Below are 20,566 nucleotides of genomic sequence, written 5' to 3' on the forward strand. Positions count from 1 at the left end.
CTCAGCTGGGAGCTGTGACTATGCTTGGCTGCGTCTGACCAGGGGTTACAGAGCTGTGGGAAGTCCTAAGCTTGGGGGGATGGACCTTCCCACCTCTGCTTAGCTGTGGCTTGACTTCGCACCATGAAGCAATCCTGCCTTGCCTGGCAGGATGAAGGTGCAGAGAGATGATGTGATTCCCCATGAGACTCTTGGAGGTTGGAGATGGTGGGCATGGAAAGAAACCTTGTAATAAATGTTTGCCTGCTGTGCTCTTTTCTTCTTGCAGTGCCTTGAGATTTTTCTCTCCCTCTGTTGCGCTACCTCCTCCTGGTCTGCCTTTCCGCTCCCAGGCTAGACAATGGGGAGAGCTGACCCAGAGGAAGGGCAGCTCCCAGCTCCTGTGAAGCCCCCAGATGGTGGCTGGGGCTGGATCGTACTCTTCGGCTGCTTTGTGATCACCGGCTTCTCCTATGCCTTCCCGAAAGCCGTCAGTGTCTACTTCAAGGAGCTCATGAAAGATTTCCACGTGGGCTACAGTGACACAGCCTGGATCTCTTCCATCATGCTGGCCATGCTCTATGGGACAGGTGATGCTTGGATATGCTTCCTCCTCCCCAACTTGTACCTTCTCCTGCCCTGCTACGGGCCCAGACCATGCTCCCATGGACTCTCCTCACACTCACTGGCCCAGTCATGAACCAACATTCAGGATACAATTGCCCCACCACTTCTCTTCCAGAAGTGTGCTGCATTTCATGTCCCTGTTTCCTCTGCCCCAGGAGACCTCAGGGGTCACCCCACCTGCCTCTCAGACGACAGCTGACACAGGGTTTCCTCCCATTGCTGAAGTGCTGCCCCTATCACATCAAGCCCCTCTTGTTCCCAGGGAACAGGGGGCTGAAGGCAGGGCAAAGCAGAGGTCTCCACACCGCAGCCTCTCTCCCTTGGCTGGGCCCAAAAGATGTGTATCTAAGCAGCCAAACAGTGATCTCCATCATTAGTGTTTCATCTTCCCTGAGTGCTCTGCCTGGGCTGGCTGCCCCTTCCCAGTTGCCCTGTCTCCTCCTGGTCTCCTACTCTGTCTCCTCTGCTTCCCCCCAGGACCAGTATGCAGCATCATGGTGAACCAGTTTGGCTGCCGGCCTGTGATGCTCATCGGTGGGCTGCTAGCTTCTTCTGGGATGATCCTGGCATCTTTTACCACCAATATCATTGAGCTTTATCTGACAGCTGGTGTGCTGACAGGTGAGAGCCCCAGGAGTTGGGGGGGAGGGGGGGGGGCAGGACACAGACTTACCTGGGGAAGAGGCAAGGCCGTGTTGCATCTCCCTTTAGTATTGCCATATCTAGCATCAGGTCTCCCCTCACCTATTCGCACCTGCTCACAGAAGGCATCTAGTCTTGAATGTTGCACCTGTGGGAGATGCATCTGCTGGATCTAAACAAGCAGGGCCTGTGGTCGAGAGGGGAGGGACAGAAGAAACATAAGTGATGCTCAGTGACCATGGCAACTGGGGTGGCATCAGTATATAGCAGTAGGGGAGAGAGGCACAGTTCCTGTTTGAGGCACAGGTCCTGTCTAAACATGGCCACAGTTACCTGATCCAAATACACTTCAGGTAGACAGGCTGTTTCAGCCCATCTTCTCTGGGGGCAACCTACCAACATGAAGGAACAGAGGCTTGTGAGGAACACATGAATCCCACCATGGGACTTCAGGACTAGGATAGTCTGAGGGGAGTTTTCAGCTTGTTGCAAAGCATGTCTCATGTTTTTGCACTCCCTGTCCTCCTGGGTCTCACCCTCATCTAGGTCTGGGTATGGCACTGAACTTCCAGCCCTCACTGATCATGCTGGGCACCTACTTTGACAAGCGTCGGCCTCTTGCCAATGGACTGGCTGCTGCTGGGAGCCCTGTCTTCCTTTCTTCCCTCTCTCCACTGGGGCAAGTGCTGCTGGAGAAGTTTGGTTGGCGAGGAGGGTTCCTTATCATGGGGGGCCTTCTGCTTAACTGTTGCACTTGTGGGGCAGTCATGAGACCTCTGGATATGGGCATGAAGCGGAAGATGGAGAAAGCTCAGGATAAATATGAAGCCAAGGAGATGCTGCCCATAGGAGGGAAATCAGAGGAGGGAGTCAGCACCACTGATGGAACCAAGAAAGCCAAGAAAGCCAAGAAGCAGCCCAAGAAAGGAAAGAAGCTTCTGGATTTTAGTATCTTTTCCAACCGAGGGTTTATCATTTACACTATTTCAAAGTTTATCCTGGTCCTGGGTCTCTTCGTGCCCCCCATCTTGCTGGTCAACTATGCCAAGGACACAGGTGTACCAGACACAGAGGCTGCATTCTTGCTCTCCATCATCGGTTTCATTGATATCTTTGCCCGCCCAGCCTGCGGCATGGTGGCAGGGTTGAAGTGGGTCCGCCCGCACGTGTCGTACCTGTTCAGCTTCGCTATGCTCTTCAATGGCTTGACAGACATCTGCAGCGCCAGGGCTAGCAATTACACGGGGCTGGTCATCTTCTGCGTCTTTTTTGGCATCTCTTACGGCATGGTGGGGGCACTGCAGTTCGAGGTGCTGATGGCCATCGTTGGCTCACAGAAGTTCTCCAGTGCCATTGGGCTGGTCCTGCTTATCGAGGCTTTTGCTGTGCTCATTGGTCCACCCTCTGCAGGTAGGTCTCTTGCTGCAAAACACAGGTGATTTGTTTGTCTGCCATTTCACGGTATTGCAGGTGTTGGGCATGGGCATGGTACTTGAAGAAAGACCCTATTTCTCAGCTTCAAACTTCCCCGGGGAGCTGAGATCTGAAGTGAGAGCTCCCAGTCTCACTCCATGCACCACAACACTGAATCTGGGCAGGAGCAGAAGATGACAAGTGATATTTTTCTCTGCTTTGTTGAGAGAGCTGAGCGATGGCAGCCATACAGAGCTATCCAGAGTGGCACGACTTCCAGTGTCCCTCAGTCCTGATCAGTGGCACTTCCCTCTCTCTCATGCTGGGATCCAAGTCTCTGCCTTCACTGCAAATCTTGCATAAAATCATGTTACAGGTAGGGTCAGGCAAATGCTGCAGGCAAACCTTTGACAGTAAGACAAGGCAAGGGTCTTTCAAGTTCTCCTTGGTGTCCATGGCCTTTTGATTGGTGCTGTGATTAATGAGCTCAATTTGTGTCGGCCCCAAGGCACAGGCATTTTGGTGTCAATCAAGTCAAAACAGTTTGTAGAGCCACCTGAGACATTTGCTGTTACTTTTTCTTAAGAGGATTAAGACACAGCTTCTCAACCAGTCTAGTCTAGGCCACAGACCCTGGTAAGGTTCATAACGGTTCCTAAACAGCTGTTGAATTGGGAAAGACCTTCATCTAAGACATTGGTGTAGGTTACTGTCTGAGCAGGTCTGAGAAAGCCAAATCATGCCAAAAGCTTATTTCCAAATGAAGTGCAGTTCCCTGCATGTGTGATTTGTGAGGAAGAGTCAGGGTCAGACCATGGGCAAATCCCTGGGCAGGGACCACTCTTTTGCTTCCCATACTCCCTTCAGCTGCAACGTGTGGGCTAAAGTCTGTCAGTGAAGATCTCTGTGTGAATCATCTTTCCCCCAGCACATGCCACCAGTTATGAGCAAAACCCACCTTCAGCAACTCCACTCAGCTCTCAGGTAAAAATTAGTGGCCAAAAGAAGACCCTCTTAATGCTAACAATATTTCATGTCCCATCTTACAACCTGTGGGACAGTCAGCAGTCCCAGGCCAGGGAGGGTCAAGAAATATGTGTCTTGGAGGCAGCTGCAGAGAGATCATGGCGGGAGAGGGGGATTTGACAGTGGGTGGTGATGTGGGACATCCCTTAGCCCTCCTGCCCCAGTTCAGCTGTGCAGGGTCACCAAAGAGCAGTGTTGGGGGAAGCCGAGTTGTGGTTCTCACCTCCCCCCCAGGGACATCCACTGCTGCAGGACCCCCCTGGTACGGGAAACTTGATTGTGCTGGCAAACCCGATGGCTCAGAGTCGGGGGAGCAGCACTCAGCTGGAAGAAGGAGGTTGAACAAAGTGGCTTTGTTTGGTGTAATCCTCCTGAGCTGCTTCCCACTCTGTGGGCTGAGGGGGTTTGGCACAGGATAAGCTGCACACACACGCACACGCGTGTGCACGCAGGCTCCTTGCTCGTCGTCCAGCTTGGGTGAACGGGGGCACATTCACTTGCCGAGGAATTCGCCACGTACTTCCCATGACTGCTCCAGGAGGCACCTTGGTGGGCCCAGAGTCTGGTCTCAGGCCATGCACCATAGCGCAGCAGGGACCAGGCGTCACATGTGCTGTCAGGAGCATGTGGGACAGGGATGAAGCCTCCCGCCACCACAGCCCAGTCCTAGCTCATCCTGACAGCTGGGTGGTTGCTCAGGCTCCCCAGCACCAAGGACTGGGAACCCTCCCTCCATTGCCAGCCCTGGTGCATTCAGAAGATGCATTGAGAACATCTCTTTGTCAGAGAAATCATCAGGTGCAGGCCAGCCAAAGGGATTTCTCTGCCAAAGAAATGTTTCTTGTCTCCCTCTGAATATTTTCCTGACATGGTAACTTAAGAAATAACAATGGCTTCTCAAATTTTGTTTCTTTTCTGAGACAAGACAAGACAAGCCAAGTCCTTAGAGGTTAGTTTCACCTTGGCAAGAAGAAGGTGGCCCACCATGACGCAAGACTATAACATCAGTGTGTCACAATTATTTAACCTTGTCCAAACAAGGGAAAACACCAAACACACACTCTTACAGTATTTTTCTTGGTGGCACAGTGTGGCTTTTGTCCAGGGTGATTTTTAGATATTCAGGCTTCCTGCTCTTCCCTTGAGAAATGGGTCCTCAGCCAAATGCAGATGCCACCTGCCTGTGCTGGGCTGTGCATGCAGGAGTGTGTAGCCTGAGGCTAACTCTCTCATTTCTTCTCCAACCATCAGGACGTTTGGTTGACGCTCTCAAGAACTACGAGGTGATCTTCTACCTGGCAGGCTCAGAGGTGGTGCTCTCTGCTCTCTTCCTGGCCATGGCCACCTACTGTTGCCTGAACCGAGGGAAGAAGAAGGAGCCTCCCCCGGAGAAGAACCTCTCCATGGGCGGTGGGAGCGACACCGAGGAAGCAGAGTCCGATGTGCAGGAAGCCGAAGAGCACAGCAGCGACAACCACCAGCCAGCCCACAGCACTGACAATGCTGTGGTGGTGGCCAGCGAGGAAGCCAACCATGTGGCAGAGGAGCAGAGCGGGGAGGGAGGTGGGTGTCCCGAGGGGGATGGGGAGGTGTTGGCACGAGATGGCTGCAACACTGACCAGACAGTGCAGAGGGACAGTTTTTAGCCAGGGCAGAGGAACAGTGATGTATAAAACTGACGTTGTTCACGCACACCTCAGTGTGGGAGGGTAGGTGGGATATGGGGTGGAAGAAGTTGAGACAAAAGCAGGTCTAAGAAGTAAGAGGAAGAGGTATAAGAATAGCTGGTCCGTATGTACATACATCCACATACCTACCCAGTGATATGTCTACTTGCATCCTGCACCCATGGTGATACAACACAGGCTCACAACAGCCCAAACACCAAAAAGGAAAAAAGAAAAAAAAAAAAAATCTTTCCTCACTTCCAAACCAGCCCTGGAGAAAATCTTTTGAAGAGGCTGCCAAGGACTCTCCTTTTCCTTCTGCATTGTCACAATACAGAACACAAACAATTAGAGACTCTTTGTAATCAGATCTGGTACGCTTTGGTCTGGTGTCAGTGTTTCCTCCACCCCACTTCCATGGTCAGGATAGTGCCAGGCTAGCTGGCAGTAGGCTGAGGAGGTGGTGTAATTCATAGCTATCATCCGGGCCACCTCCAGCTGCAGCCAGCGTGGCGGGGGGGGGGGGGGGGGGGGGGGGGGGATAGACACTGCAACACCTCCTCCAGAGGACCCCGGCTCCGACCACCTCTGTCTGGAGCATCCTTTGTGGGTGGTAAAGCCAGGGCTGTGATGCTGCTTTTCCACGTAGGGAAGCACTGGATTAGAGGCTGCTGCTGGGGTGCAAAAAAGCAGAATAAATCAAAGAAAGACTAATGCCATTAGGTGAGCAGCCACGAGACGGAGCCTCACCGGCAGGAGAATTATCTAGCCTGAAGTGAGTCCTGTTGAGATGTGAAGGGAACAACTTCGCCCCTGTGGGGGGGGTGTGAGAGTTTCAGTGCAGGTAAATAACCGTGTCCCAAGCGATTATCCATTCAGCAGGAACGGCCCCAGACGTGTCTATTTTCCTTTTAAATAGAGAAAAACCCTCTTACATAAAGGAATCAAAAGTAAGGCAGAAGGACAAGCAGCAGCCCCTGGGTGCCACTAATGAGGGTGTCAGAGCACGTGGTAAGGCAGGCATGACCCCCTCCCCCCCGCTGCAGTGGTGGCTTTCTAGATTGAGAGGACAACCTTCCCTGGCATGCTTAAACCATTCCTAATCTGCTTTAGGACTGGATCTTTTATAAACACCCCTGGCCAAAGCCCTTTCTTCCGTTTTCCTGAACTGCTTCACCTCAGAGGCCCTGGGGCAGGGGGGGGACCTGTGACTACAGTGAGGGATCAAAAACTAAGCAGAGGGCTACAGGGAAGGCAGCTCAGGAGACCATCAAAATAGGTGCTTCATTCCAGACTGGATTGACTACAAATTAACGGGTAATGGGCAAATCCTGCAGGACCCGTAAAGCCATTTTAACGCAGCAGGGGAGCAGGGACGTGAAAGGAAGTTTCATTCAAGATGCTCCCAAGCAAAGAGCAGTAAATGATGAGCAAAGCAAAGCTGCTGAAGAATGGCAGTTTAAGAAGAGACATAAGAACGGGAAATTGGAGGGGAGAGGGTAAAGCCCACAGGGCTGTGCCCTGTCCCACCATGGCTAACACCACTATTGTCAGCTCTGATTGTGAGCCAGGCACAGCGGTGACTTTGGGCTTTTTCCTATTCAAATTCATTTCGAAACATCCCAAATCAGATTAAGCACGACAAACAAACCCCAGATGCAAAGCTCTGGGAGAACAAGAAGCAGCAGCAAGGGTGATGGAGCCCTGTAGGCATTCATTCACTGCTCTGCAAACTTGTTCTCTGCTCCCCATGAGGTAAGAGCACTGTTTCTGCTCTGCTTGACCAAATTGCTCTGCAGGTCTTTCGCCAGCAACCCCAAGCCCAGGCCTGAGGGACAGGGTTTTCATTATTCACCGATACCCGCTCCAAGAAGCAGCTCACAACTTCCCAGAGGTCTAAGGTCCACGGCATGAAAACAACTGCCCTTGTCAGCACCAGGCAGGTCACTAGAACAAGGTCCCCTCTGTTTTCCTGTCACCAGTCACCATTTCCCACTAAGCCTCCCACTCTTAAATCTTTTCACAAAAGCACATGAGAGCCCTTAGGGTACAAGCTCTTGCTACAGACCATGCTGTAAGATACCCAGCCCTCTTCCTTCCCCTCCACCAGTCAGGTGGCGAAAAATCTGGCTACACTGCCTTCCACTTGCATTGTTGGCTTTCAGGCAGGCTCTGAGGAAGCATTTTCTCTGTTCCTCTTAACCGCTCTGTATTTTGGCACAACAAACAACTCTGAAAGAGGATCAGGGACTTAAGCATCAGCTCAAGCTTGTGATGCAACAGCTGAGCTGTGTGGAGAAGCTGGCCCTGGAGGGGTGCAAGGATGCCACCAGGCAGGACTGAGGCAACCGGTGGCTTTACAAGGCTGGCATTGCCCTGGGAAGCCAAGATGCAGAGAAACTGGTATTACATGGAGGACTGGCCTTGCTACAGCATTTATAAGCCTCCTCCCCTGGAAACCTGTGCTGCAGTGACCACTGCAGCTTGGCATAGAGATTATCCACCAATATGAGCAACAAAAAGAATGGCCAGCACATGACACCCATCTTCCCATCATTATATTGTAAGATTAAAACCAATGGAGGATGAGCAAACAAATCTCTAAAGAAAACCCATGAAGGACAGGAAACGAAATGTCACATTTTCCTTTATTAGAGACAATAGTCAGTACATCAGAGTCCGTTTAAATCTTCAAAGCAGCTTGACTGTGGATGGCTTTCTTCCAGGCACCTACGGAGATGACGAAACTCCAAAAACAAATCAAAGAGAAAAAACAAAACAAAACAAACATCTCGATCATAAATTAATGCCCTTAAATAACTTCTCTCACTACCACTAGAATGTAATGACAGAGAAGTCAAAACCCTTGCCTCTGAGAAGCACACCACTCCCGGCAGTTGTGCCACCTGCTAAATGAGAAAGTGCCATCTGCATCTGGGGTCAGCTCACAGGGACGGAGGAAGAAGAGAAAAGGAAGGAGGAAAGCAGCACCTCACCTTAGTTTTCCTTTCCCTCCTTCCCTTGTGCTGGGGAATGGGATGTAGCTGCTGCTTCTGGCTGGCCCAGAGGCAGCTCAAAATGGTGGCGTAAAGAAGAGCGCAGGGGGTGGTACGCTAGTCACGCTTTGCACTAAAAAAAAAATCTCAAAGCCTCTGCCTATGGGCCTTGTCTTCCCCCCTCCATGAGGCTTCCTCTCTTCTCTCTAGTTTAAGGATGGGGTATCTCCTTTATGGTCCTGAAGTGGTTCCTCCTGGCACCTGCACAAGGAAAGAGCATGCAGGACTGGCTGCACATCCTCCCTTAAGAAGGACATTTGGTTATTGTCCATCACAAGGAGCTGTAAGACAGGACAACAATTGAAAGGAAATGCATGCAGCTTTGCTTTTATTCCTGGGAACTTGTCTGCCCCAGACAAGTACGTTCACTTCAGCATCTCTGCTGAGTAGGAGCACTCCTTCCTGCAGGGAAGGGCAGAGCCACATCCCCGCAGGATTCTAGCCCTGGGGCGTAGCTATGGAGTGTGCAGGCAGTACGAGCTGTGAAGGAGCTCAGGGACTATGAAGAGGATGGTAGCCAGGGGAAGAGACTTCCCAACCTTTGCAGCAGGGTTGCAGCAACTCAGCATGCCAGGCAACTACTTCCACCAGCCCCTGCTTTGAGAGCTTCCCCTAGTCCCTCGGCTGGGGAAGTGATCAGGTCACAGGCACCACCACTAGTTCTGGGCACCAGTTTGGACTTGCTCCTGTTTCTTAAAAACAGTGGTGCAGGGAGCTGGGAGTGGTGGGAGTGATCATCCTACAAAAATTGGTCCTGCAGCCCATGGGGACAGATGGAAGAGACAGAGGAAGCTGAAAACAGGCCAGAGAATGGGAAGCTTGAAGACAGCGAGCAGTGGGGTGAAGAAAACAATGCTGGTGCTAACACTTTCCCGTAGCACAAGGGGAGGACAGAAGGGGCTGTTCTTGCCATTCGCAGTCATCCCCAGATGCTTAACTGGCTTCCACTCGCCAGAGGGGAGTGGTGCATCCCACACGATCAGCAGTGTCCTGTCTGCACGCAGTGTCACGTGGCAGTGTGGTAGGAGATGTTCCTCCTCACACCTCAGTGTGCCCAAGTTGGGCAGCAGAGGTCTCTGGAGGAAAAAGGAATATCCAGGCAAACACGCAAGGGAAGAGAGAGGAAAGCAGAGGTTGGTCCCAATCCAACCAGCTACCCCCACCCAAAGCAGAGGAGGAATCCCAGGCTGGACATACAGAGTCACAGAGGATCAATCGCCATGTGAAATACATGTTTTTTTAACAGTCTGCAGTCTTTCTTCTGGCCATGCCAGCACACTCAGGCATCATCAATGAGCTTTTCACCATTTGCGTCCTCCTTCCCGCTACCCTCTCTCTCGCTTCCTCCTTCTTCATCTTCTGCCCCATCCGTGTACGTGTCCTTCTGCCCATAGTTGAGAGTAGTGCGGGCAAGGTCCACCTCAATGGGAAAGACATCCGCGTCTCGCAGCACGGCATAGCAGTCGTCGTAGTACTTGGACATCGTGGAGACAAAACGCTGGAGCTGGAACACGATGTCTTGCACTGTAGTGGAGACAAGTTGGGAACAAATCAGGTGAAAACCCCCTACCCAAACAGAGTGTGAAGGTTGCGATCAAGCCTCCCTTGCCAGCATTAGATACAGTCCCCTATGCTTTAATCCCTTTTGGCCCCTGAGGGCAGATGTCTTGGGCATAGCCACAGAAAGGTTCTTCAGCAAAGACTTTTGAGCTGAGATGAAGGAGAAGCACAAAGGCCAAAGCCATGTCTGCCTGACCCCTTCAGCAGTACTCACCGTGTTTCTGGTCCAGGAGCTCTATTTTCTCTAGCACATCCTTCCTCATCTTGGCAAAGCGCGTGCGAGCCTCCTGCCGGCAACGTAGGATCAGGCGGTATTCGTAGTTCCCAGTGCTGACCCGGTAGAGGGGTTCACCCAGAGCCTGCCAAAAATATGGCACCGTTTTAGACTCCCACAACAGTGCTTGTACACACAGTTTGCCTAGCGATGGGAACTCACAATGACCTTGGGTTATTACAGCCCTCTCAAGCTCACTGGAACTGCAGTCAGAAAGCACAAAACAGGAGGAACACTGAGCCTCATCAACGACCAGCAGTCAATGGGGCCATTCTGAAGGCCCAAATACATACCAACCATCGTAAAAAAAAAGCATCACTAGTAAGCAAAGACAAAAGGACAGGCACCTTTCAACCCAGCATGGAGAAGTGCAACGGCTTCTAATCTGAACTATTAAGATAGGCACTATGAACAACCACATCTAGAGTCTGAGGGATATATTAATTTATATCAATCACAAAAAAAATTCTGCCCTCCTCTGCAAGCTTCACCCTATATTGATTGCATGACAGGAACCCTGTGATATCTACAGCCGTCCAGAAACCAAACTGGAAACCATTAGGGATGGACCTATACACTGTCCCCCAAAATAGTTTTGAGAGAAAGGGGTTAGATCTGTCAGTGAAACAGCATTCTTCTCTTGCACCTGTGAACATTACATATGTAAAAACCTATGTTACTGACTATGGCTTCGCAATGCACGCTGCACATGCCAAAACCCAAAGATGTTACTCTGCTGGACAAGACTGGGATTCTTTCCTTCCCATTCAGCAGGAAAGTTATAATTAAATGTTGCGTTAGGAAAGTTCCATTCCTTCCTGGCACTGGGAACTAGGCATTCCAAAGATTAAAAGCCCTGCTCTGAGATCAATATCTAGGATAAAACAAGATCTTACTTTTATGCAGAGAAATTCAGCATGTAGGGGACACCATTAGCTATCTTAAACAGAGCAGTTAAGGATTACAGTTGTAAAACTCTAAAAAAGACAGCAAACTGTTACTGGGGAAAGTTGCCAATTTTGGGGTTTTTTTTGTTTAAGTCTTTTAAATTTTAAATTACTCATTTTTACAAAAAAATCTACTGCTAAGAGAGATCCTTTCATCAATTTTCCTCATCTACAAATGCAGCTTTCACATGCATTTTGCTGGAGAAGCTAAACCTCCATTTCTCAGAAACAACTCCAGAATTAATGATAAGCTGTACACTACACACAAGTGGAATCTGTGAAGATTACACCTTAATCCTCCTTACACGAGCTAATATTACTTAAACACTGAGACAGGCAACCACCGAGCAAACAAGCTGCAGAGAAGATGTCTGGTATGTCTGCTATTCCACAGCACCAGTGATTCACAACAGTTATTGGCAGTGTTTCCTAGGTAGCATTTAGGGATATCCAATTTCTAATATGTTAAGAACAAATGCGTGTAATTCGTAGGATGCATTCACTAGTTTGGATGCATGCAAGCAGAGAAGTAATTTTGCACCGGGAAGCTGCAGAAACCAAGTACGCAGTTGTCATCGCCACAGTACTGTTACTCACAATGCAGCTGTACTCTTCATCATCCATCTCTTTGACTTTCAGGCAGTAAGACTTTGCAGGATTTAAAATAAATAAAAATTAAAAAAAAAGCAAAACAAGAAGGAAATATTAAGAATTAAAAGCAATTTCACCATCACCCACAGCCACAGGGTTGTACCATTTCAAGCCTTCCTTCAATGGGGACACTGGGGAAAGCAGAGCAGGATCAGGGATGGGGACAGAAAATGATGGGGAAGAGAGAAGGCACTTAATATTTATATTATTAACTAAATATTATTAATATTTATATTATATTAAAATCCTTTAGATAAGTATAGCCTAGTAAAGAGAAAAATCCCGTGTTCATCTACTGTTTGGGAAAACACAGTACCAGAAAGGTATGAGGAAGGAATAAATAAAGAGGGGGAAAAAAAGTTGAATTTTGGGAAGGATTGATGTGGGAAGAGATGCTGCCAGATTCACTTGACATAGGGCTGCAGCTCCAAATACTTCTCTCAAGTGGTGAAAAGGAATAGATTTCTACAGCTATAGAACAGATGCACCTAACAACCCTACCCTTTTTGGGTGTAGAAAACAAGGGGCAGTGGAATGGAGAATGAAAAAAAAAGGGATTATCTAAATGAAAGCAAACATGACTTGATAGTTGTTTACTTCAACTAAAGAAAAGACTATCCAAAACTACCTGAAAAATATGAACTGGAGAGCTATTTAGGGGAGTTCAAGAGCATAAGTTGTATAGGAACTCTACAAATAAATCAGGAAATTGGTCATGTAGAAAATAAGTCATCTGGATTCTGGGTGACCTTTCTTACCAGTGAGAACTACTAGGTTAAAAGCAGGTGTCTGAATCTGAGTAATTTGGCAGTGGACAAAGAATTGGAAAAAATAATGCTTTCTTGCATGGACTGTGGAAGGATGGATATGCAATTGTATAGGCTATATATGACTTTCAGGCTATGATTCTATGAAACTTAATTTCAACCAGCATTAAAAAAAACCCCAAACCAACAAAAACCCAGCGGCTCACCAGATATTCAAACTTGACATCCAGGTATTTTTTGATAGTCAGCCTTGTGTCAGGAATGGCTTTATTCAGATATGTATTCAAGTCAGTCAGCATCTGCAAGGGAAACATCCTGTTGCTGAATCTAAGACCAAAAAGCATGACTACAATTCATTAAGTGCAACCTAACCAGCACAGGTCATGAGACTGCCTCGAGTTAACTCTTTTTTGAACTAGAGCATATTTGAAAGAAAATGTTTGATCTTGACTCAGAATTGCCACGATTAGAGCATTCATTACTGTCACTGGCAAGCGGTTCCAGTGTTAGAAATGCACGCCTCACTTCTAGTCTGAATTCATCTTCTTTCAACTTATCTCGTTTCATTTTCACTTGGCCCTGGAAACCACTCTCCCCAATTCAAAGGCCCACTTACCCAATGTTGTCCATCCAATCTGGCACTGAAAGTGGTGCCCAAATTAACATTTAATCCTCTCTCTGCTAAACTAAGCAGATAGATCCTCTGGAGACTCTCACTTAAATATATTGATTGAAATCCTTAAATTGTTCCTGGACTGCTTATCTAAACTCTTTGAAATTTAGTGGTATCTTTTAACTATGGGTACCAATATCAGGGAAAGGGCTCTAGGGACTACACTGATCAAACTACCCCTTCATCCCCAAAACAAAAGGAGAGGAATATACTCACGTGCAAAAGTCAAAGGGACAACATATATTCACTATGCTACCTCTTAGGTTCTTTACGAAGAGAGTTCCCTGAAGACAAAGATAGTTCTTCCCACAATGCATGATTTATAGACATGCTTCAAAGACATGCTTCTATCTTTCTAGATTCCCCTCTTCCCCAGACCCTTTACTCCTACAGTTAAATTCTTTACCGGCTTAATTGTTTTCAGAAGGTGAATCCCAAACTTCTCAATGTTGCGATGGGCATCAGCAAATTTCACAAAGGCTTCACTGGCAGCTGGTTGCGGCTCCCGTACACCAATGACAGAGAAAACATCTCCAAATGCTGGATGAGGGTAATAAATACAAACAGATGAAAGAATACGTTGACCCTGGAGAAGAATCCTGCTGCCAATATTACAACTCCTTCTGATAACCTTGCAATAAGCTGCAGAATGATGCTACATATTCCCTAAAGACTGGAAGTTGGCAGGGCACTTCTTCAACGTCTCATGTGCCAGCACCATGACTGCCAATGCCAGGAGAGCAGCCCTTCCCAGCTCATTTCTGCAACACTTAATTTTCTTTGAGTGAGGGAATCACGCATCTAAGTACTGACTAAAACTCCTGAAACTGGAGGTCAAAGATTTCTGCTCCCTTCACTCAAGATTCTTTACCTCTGTGTGTCTGGGATAGCTCAAAGAAAGCCCTGAGAAGACTCTTGGTGTGTTCTGTCAAGCCTGTGATGGAAGACAGAAAAAACATTTAAGTCATGTCACTGTAACATAATGGAGGCATCCTCCTCTCCCATCTGGTGTCTGATGGATGACACAGTTTACCTTTGTATAACTCTGCAGTCCTCTCCAGCTCCTCTAATCTCTTCACTAGTCCATCTAAATGGAAACAAGAATTAGAATACAAAATTAAAACAGTCAAGTCCAGGACATGGTTAAGACTTGACTAACTGGAAAAACACCAGTTTCATATTTTTGGTTCAAATTTCTCTCACCTCTTAATGCCTGTCCCCAGTCCAACATGGGGAGCTTTTAAAATAACTGCCAGTTAGTTTTACAGTGTGGTGTCATCATCTATCAGCATTCATTAAATGGGTCCCCACTTTAAATTAATTTGACCTTAGCTAACATTTAAGTGGCCCCAATGCCAGGCTATATCACTCAGGAAGGGCAGAGGCAATCACAGCAGTGAGGTACAGCGGAAGGAAAGAATTATGAAGGAATAATGTGGAACATGCAAGTAACTATAAAAAGTTGGTAAGCAGAAGAGAGTAAATGTTCCCTTAAGAAAATATCCTCCTGGACAATACTTACCATTGCAAAGTATGGCTCGGCTTAACCCCAGGGCATCTGCTGTCCCTGAGCTCATGTTCTCTACCAGTCGATGCTTTACCTTCTTCAATACTAAAGGCCAAAAGAGAGTTGTAAACCAAGATCAGAGTAACTTCTAGGAGCATGAAAAGCATGCTAGCATACTTCGCCACTTTCTCAGATATTGAATAAACTGGCCAGTCTGAACTGAACTCGCTATTGAGGTAGTGAGCAGAAAAAGGATACCATAGGAACTAGATGTTCGGTCCAGCTGTATATAGCACATCTTCTATCTTCTGTCTGTTCTGCTCTCACATCCTATATACTTAATCAATGGAGCTCCCGCACTTCTTTCGGAAGACTATTCCAATAAATCACTTTGCTATAAGCTACCTATTGTGATATTTGGAACTAAACTTTGCTTATGCTACTTGCTGTATTACTTGAACTGAAGTCAGGAGACGAGGCTAAAAGCAGACAAATAGGATGTAACACTCAAAGTTATCCCTTTGCTTACTTTTATCTTGTGGATCTTAGTTAAACCTTTTTGTCACCCCTTGATGGAATTCATTTCTGTTGTTGGTGGTCATACCCTGCAAATTGCTAGAGACAATTATGCCCCCTTTGGAATCAGATGACTCAGCTATATTTATTTAGAGGCAAACTTGCAGGGGTGCCAAGTGCCTGCAGCTCCCAAGAACTCAGCTGGAGCCACAGTGTTCAGCACCTCTGGAAAATATGATATTGTCACCACACTGCTGTTTCCCCAGAAATCCATCTCAATCCTCACCATTTTCCTGAACCTCTGTCAATTCATTAGCACCTTAATCACCATGAAAAGAAATGAAAGCAAAAGGAACACACGGATTTTTTTTTAGGAAAGTGAGAAAGGTAGACCATATAATGGAGACAGCTGCATAGGCTTAGTTCAAAACACACACTTTGTTTTAGAAATAAAGCCTCCCCTCTCTCCTATAAAATTTATGGTTGTGCAAAACTCAGTGTAGATAGGTATTTCATCACTGTTCTCCAAGCTGAGAAACTGCAACCAGTGTTTTTCGATAGACACATTTCTGTGTACAGCTGAAACTCTCAACAGATCAGCATAACTTACATGTATTAAAAATAAATAAATAAAATTATTATCTAGTTGAGTTTCATCATCCATGCTAAACATAGCAGAGGAAAACAAGCCTCCCACAACAGTCAAGCCTCAATTTAACTTCCAAGACTATTTCAAGAAGTCAGGGAAGGGTTTTTTTAAACCTGTAATTCTCTTTGACAGCATCCATCTGAAAATGACTGAGTTAAGAGGAAGAACAGAACCAGAATTTTACTTTGGTTTTAGCTGGGACCAATCTTTCACCCCTCTATGTCACTTTAACACTCTAAGGAGCAAGAAACCAGTCTCACCAATATCCAAAGACTTGCCCTGCTTTGGGTCGGCCTGAAGCTTGTTGTAGTGAATTGTCACTTCTCCCTGTAGAAAGAGCAAATCCAAAACTGCTGTGCTGGAAGCAAGTAGCAGTGGCTTACTTTACCAGTGGAAAATAAACCGTAAACTACAACCCAGAAGCTCCAGTGGCCCCCTCCTACCTCTCACCTTTACCATCTGTATCATCTTGGCCACCTCCACCTTGGTCTTCCCTTTGACGGACTTCCCATTCACTCCTGTGATTTCATCACCAGCTGCTACAGTGCCGTCTAAGGCTGCTGGAGTGTTATCGAATACCTAGCGGAGAGGAGAAAGCAGAGGTAGTCTGGAATCAAGTGGAAGAGAAGGGTGAATGTAGGGCTGAAGAAGAAAAAAGGGACAATTACATTCCTCTTGTTTAACTCAGTTGTATTTTGTTCACAGTGAAGCCGCAGATTTTCCCCTTTCCTAACTAAGACGCGGGCTGATCATCTTGTTCTGTCAGGAAGTTCTTGCCTCCAGGACATACCTCCTCAAGTGTAGGATTTCTTGATGTTGAGAATGTCACACTGTTCCCCTGTGAATTCTAACTTGCTCTCCAAGGAGAAGGATAATTTCAAAAGTCTTAATTAAATTCTTCCACATCTACTAGGTACTAGGGTAAGGAAATCCTATTCGCTGGAAAGTGAGATGATGTCTCCCACTTTGAGACAAACAAATAGCTTAGGGGTCTCCACACTTCCCATCTCTCTGCCCAACACTGTTGTACAAAGATGGTTCTTCCTCCCCGAGTGCCCACCTGGACAATGTAGAGACAGGGGCAGTACTGTGCTCCTCCCCCAATGCTGATCCCAATCAGGTTCTGCGAGTCCTTCTTCAGCGTCACTGTCCCAGGTACAGTGGGGATCCCCCTTGAATGGGAAAGGGTGAATGAATAACTGAACACAGTAGGCAGAGCTGCACATGTCTGAAACAACTCTGGTATCTGAGTCGACACAAACTGAAAACATAACAGGCACGGCACTTTTGAATTCATCATGTTATCTCTGCCATAGAGTCTATCAGCACGGGCCAGCAGAAAGACCTTCTGGGCTATCTTTTTTGAGACTGCATGCAAGGATTAGAGGTGGGAGAGACACCCTCATCCATCACTAGGCACTGAGGAGACATCATGTTTTAGAGAGTGTTTCATCTGCTTTTAGTGCTGGAGTGAAAGCAAAACTTGCACAGCATAAATGAGATGCAAGACAAGTGCTCCATGTCAAATCCATTGCTAATCTCATCAAACCTTTTACTTGCTCAGGAAATGCCAGTGTTCTCCTCCTTACAGACCCAAGGAGTCCAGAGTTTCTCTCCACTTATCATAGAACCATAGAATGGTTTGGATTGGAAGGGACCTTAAGGATCACCTAGTTCCAACCCCCCTGCCATGGGCAGGGACACCCTCCACTAGACCAGGTTGCCCAAAGCCCCATCCAACCTGGCCTTGAACGCTTCCAGGGAGGGGGCATCCACAGCTTCTCTGGGCAACCTGTTCCAGTGCCTCACCACCCTCACAGTGAAGAATTTTTTCCTAATATCTAATCTAAATCTACCCTCCTTCAGTTTAAACCCATTACCCCTCGTCCTATCACTACATGCCCTTGTAAACAGTCCCTCTCCAGCTTTCCCGTAGGCCCCCTTCAGGTACTGGAAGGCTGCTAAAGGCCTCCCCAGAGCCTTCTCCAGGCTGAACAACCCCAACTCTCTCAGCCTGTCTTCACAGGAGAGGTGCTCCAGCCCTCTGGTCATCTTCATGGCCGTCCTCTGGACTCGGTCCAACAGTCCTTCTTACGTTGGGGACCGCAGAGCTGGACGCAACACTCCAGGTAGGGTCTCACAAGAGCGGAGTAGAGGGGCAGAATCATCTCCCTCGACCTGCTGGTCATGCTGGTTTTGACGCAGCCCAGGACACAGTTGGCTTTCTGGGCTGTCTGCGCACACTGCCAGCTCATGTTGAGCTTTTCATCAACCAACACCCCCAAGTCCTTCTCCTCAGGGCTGCTCTCAATCCATGAATTCATACTTCTTCCTGCCTCTTACTATCTTTCCTCCATTGTAAATATTTTTTCTCTGGCTAAGGTCACTGATTTACAGAAGATCTGTCGGCACTGCTTTGCAATTAGAAATGCAGGGTAGTCATTGCAGAGCAACAGAAAGCATTCTCCTTTGCTCACCAGCATAGCGATGCCTCATCCCCAGTCCCCAGAAGGAGCAAGAAATCAGAACTGAACAGCAAGTCTGACTCTTCAGCACGTGGTGTCAGGAGCAGGTCAATTTATCCACTCCCATTAGGTGTTGGCTGCAAAGACTATTTCTATTATTAGCAAAAAGCCAGGAAAAGACAAGTGAAATACTCACAGCTTATCTTCCTCAATATCATAGTCCAAATCTGCAAACATTGTTTTGGTTAAGTGGAGCCTCTTCACCCAAAACTGCTTATTCCAAACTCCCTGGGAAGAAAGAACAGAATAAACCCCAATAAACCAGTGATCTCACTAGAAAACTGCAGAGAATCAACCTGTCATCACTGTCAATCCTCCACTCTTTTTCTTTTTTCCCCTGAATGTCACATTGTGGTCTCTGTTCTTATACCGAAGATGAAAAACATGTCAAGTGTCTCTGATTCTGTGCTCTGAATGAGACAGGAGAATGTCCTCGAGTTTGAATGCTGAGTGTTTCAAAACCCACATCTGTGCAGTATTTCCAAAGCACAGAACAAAACATGGTCCATTCTGGAAGCTGCTTCTTCACACACTCTACCTGCCTAACATCACGGCTGCTACAGATATTTCCAGTTTTATTCGCAACGGCTGTTAAACATCTCCATTTTGTTCTTGACTTCGTAACAAGTTATGTCACTTTTTGACATTTATTTATCTCGGGAGGCTACACAAAGCTTTTTGCAACTTGTTTTCACAAAAAGCCTCATTATTTCCCCACGCACAAACCCTCCTGTTTAATTTTCCATTTAATTTCGGACAGTAATTAGCAGACACAGTTTGGTTTCCCGCATCCTTCGGCAGCCCCAAAGGTACAGTGATGCTACCCCACACCGCAGTGGCGGCCTCCTGAGGGGGTTACCCCCACATCCAACCCCACCGGCCGTCGACAGATCGAGGGCTTCACCGACAGCTCGCCGCGCCGCGTCCCTCCTGGCAGCGGCCTCGCACGTCTGGCACAGCCCTTTGCCGCTGCCTGCTGCGAGCGTGTCCGTCACCCCCCGCCCTCTCACCGGGCTGGGCCCCGGGGCCGCGGGGCGAGGCCTCGGCATGGGAGGCTCCGCGTTGGGCCCTGACGGCGGGGTGTCTCGGCGGCCAGAGGCCTCAGACCCGGGAGGGGGACACACCGGGCACCGGCCAGGCCGTTTGGGGGGGGGTTAGCCCTGACAGAGCCCGGGAGAGGGAGCACGACCCCGAGCCCCTTCCTCCCCTACAGAAACCGTCGCCGGGGCAACCGCGGGGCGGCGGCCCTGAGGGGCGGGGGTGGGGGGGTGAGGGGGGGGTCCCGTGGCTCACCGGAAGTGGCCGCCTGGCGCGCGGCCCCCGCCGCCACCTGCTGCCCGGCGCTGTCAGCCCGCCGACACGTCACCGCCGGGCCCAGCCCGGAAGCAGCCGAGCGCCCGGCGGAACCCCGCCCCCCTCCGCTCGCGTCGTGCCGCGTTGCCATGGGGACTGAGACCCGCGGGGGCGGGGTCAGCTCCCTCCTGCCGCCATCTTGAGAGCGGCACGGGGGCGGTGCTGGCCGTGGCGGTCCGGCTCCGGCCCCGCGCTCGGGCTCCCCCGGGTAGGGGGTCACCTCGGCCCCGTGGTGCGGCCGGTTCAGGGAGCTGGGCCGGCGGAGAGCTGCTCTTGGGAGAAATTGTCCTCCGGGTGTGTCGTGTGTGTCCCCTTCCCCGCCACGAGGCCTTCGGGTCCCTCCCATCACCACGGCAGGCAGAGAGGGAGGGCTGGGCAGTATGGTGGAGCGAGGCCTGAATCCTCCAGCCCTGGCTTTGGGCTACGTCCGACTCTGGTTCAGGTTTCTGGGGTGCCCCAGTCACCAGGAGCGGAGTCACCAGGGCACCAGGAGGCAGAGCCTTTGGGCTCCGTAAATCGCAGCAGGGAAGCTGCACTGGTGGCAGCAGCTGAGGAAGAGGATGGGAACCGCTGAGCTGAACAGGTTTAAGGGTTCACGGCACAGCATGAAACTGCAGTGCCATGGCTTGTCCTACCACTGTTATTAGTGGATTGTGGCAAGCTGTCAGCTGTTCACTCACCAGGAGGGGCACCCAAAGTGTGCCTACCTCGAGGAAAAGATGCTCTCTTGCACT

The 20,566-nt window shown here is 48.8% G+C and overlaps 2 protein-coding genes across 2 annotated transcripts; one reads left to right on the forward strand and one right to left on the reverse strand.

Annotated features, from left to right (window-relative positions):
- Nucleotides 1-340: 340 nt before the first annotated feature.
- Nucleotides 341-5,333, forward strand: SLC16A8 (solute carrier family 16 member 8). Its single transcript, XM_054846677.1, has 4 exons — nt 341-569; nt 1,084-1,227; nt 1,795-2,658; nt 4,939-5,333. The coding sequence occupies exons 1-4, from the start codon at nt 341-343 to the stop codon at nt 5,331-5,333; spliced, it is 1,632 nt and encodes a 543-aa protein (XP_054702652.1).
- Nucleotides 5,334-7,985: 2,652 nt separating this feature from the next.
- Nucleotides 7,986-19,882, reverse strand: PICK1 (protein interacting with PRKCA 1). Its single transcript, XM_054802250.1, has 13 exons — nt 19,773-19,882; nt 18,616-18,707; nt 17,015-17,126; nt 16,405-16,533; nt 16,215-16,281; nt 14,805-14,894; nt 14,316-14,369; nt 14,154-14,216; nt 13,689-13,822; nt 12,816-12,908; nt 11,789-11,839; nt 10,185-10,329; nt 7,986-9,934 (listed from the first exon to the last, which is right to left on the reverse strand). Exons 2-13 carry the CDS (start codon nt 18,654-18,656, stop codon nt 9,690-9,692), a joined length of 1,224 nt encoding a protein of 407 aa, XP_054658225.1. The 5' UTR covers nt 18,657-18,707; nt 19,773-19,882; the 3' UTR covers nt 7,986-9,689.
- Between the last annotated feature and the right edge of the window lie 684 nt (nt 19,883-20,566).

The sequence above is a fragment of the Grus americana genome, chromosome 1 (genome assembly GCF_028858705.1).
Source record: "Grus americana isolate bGruAme1 chromosome 1, bGruAme1.mat, whole genome shotgun sequence".
NCBI lineage: Eukaryota > Metazoa > Chordata > Aves > Gruiformes > Gruidae > Grus > Grus americana.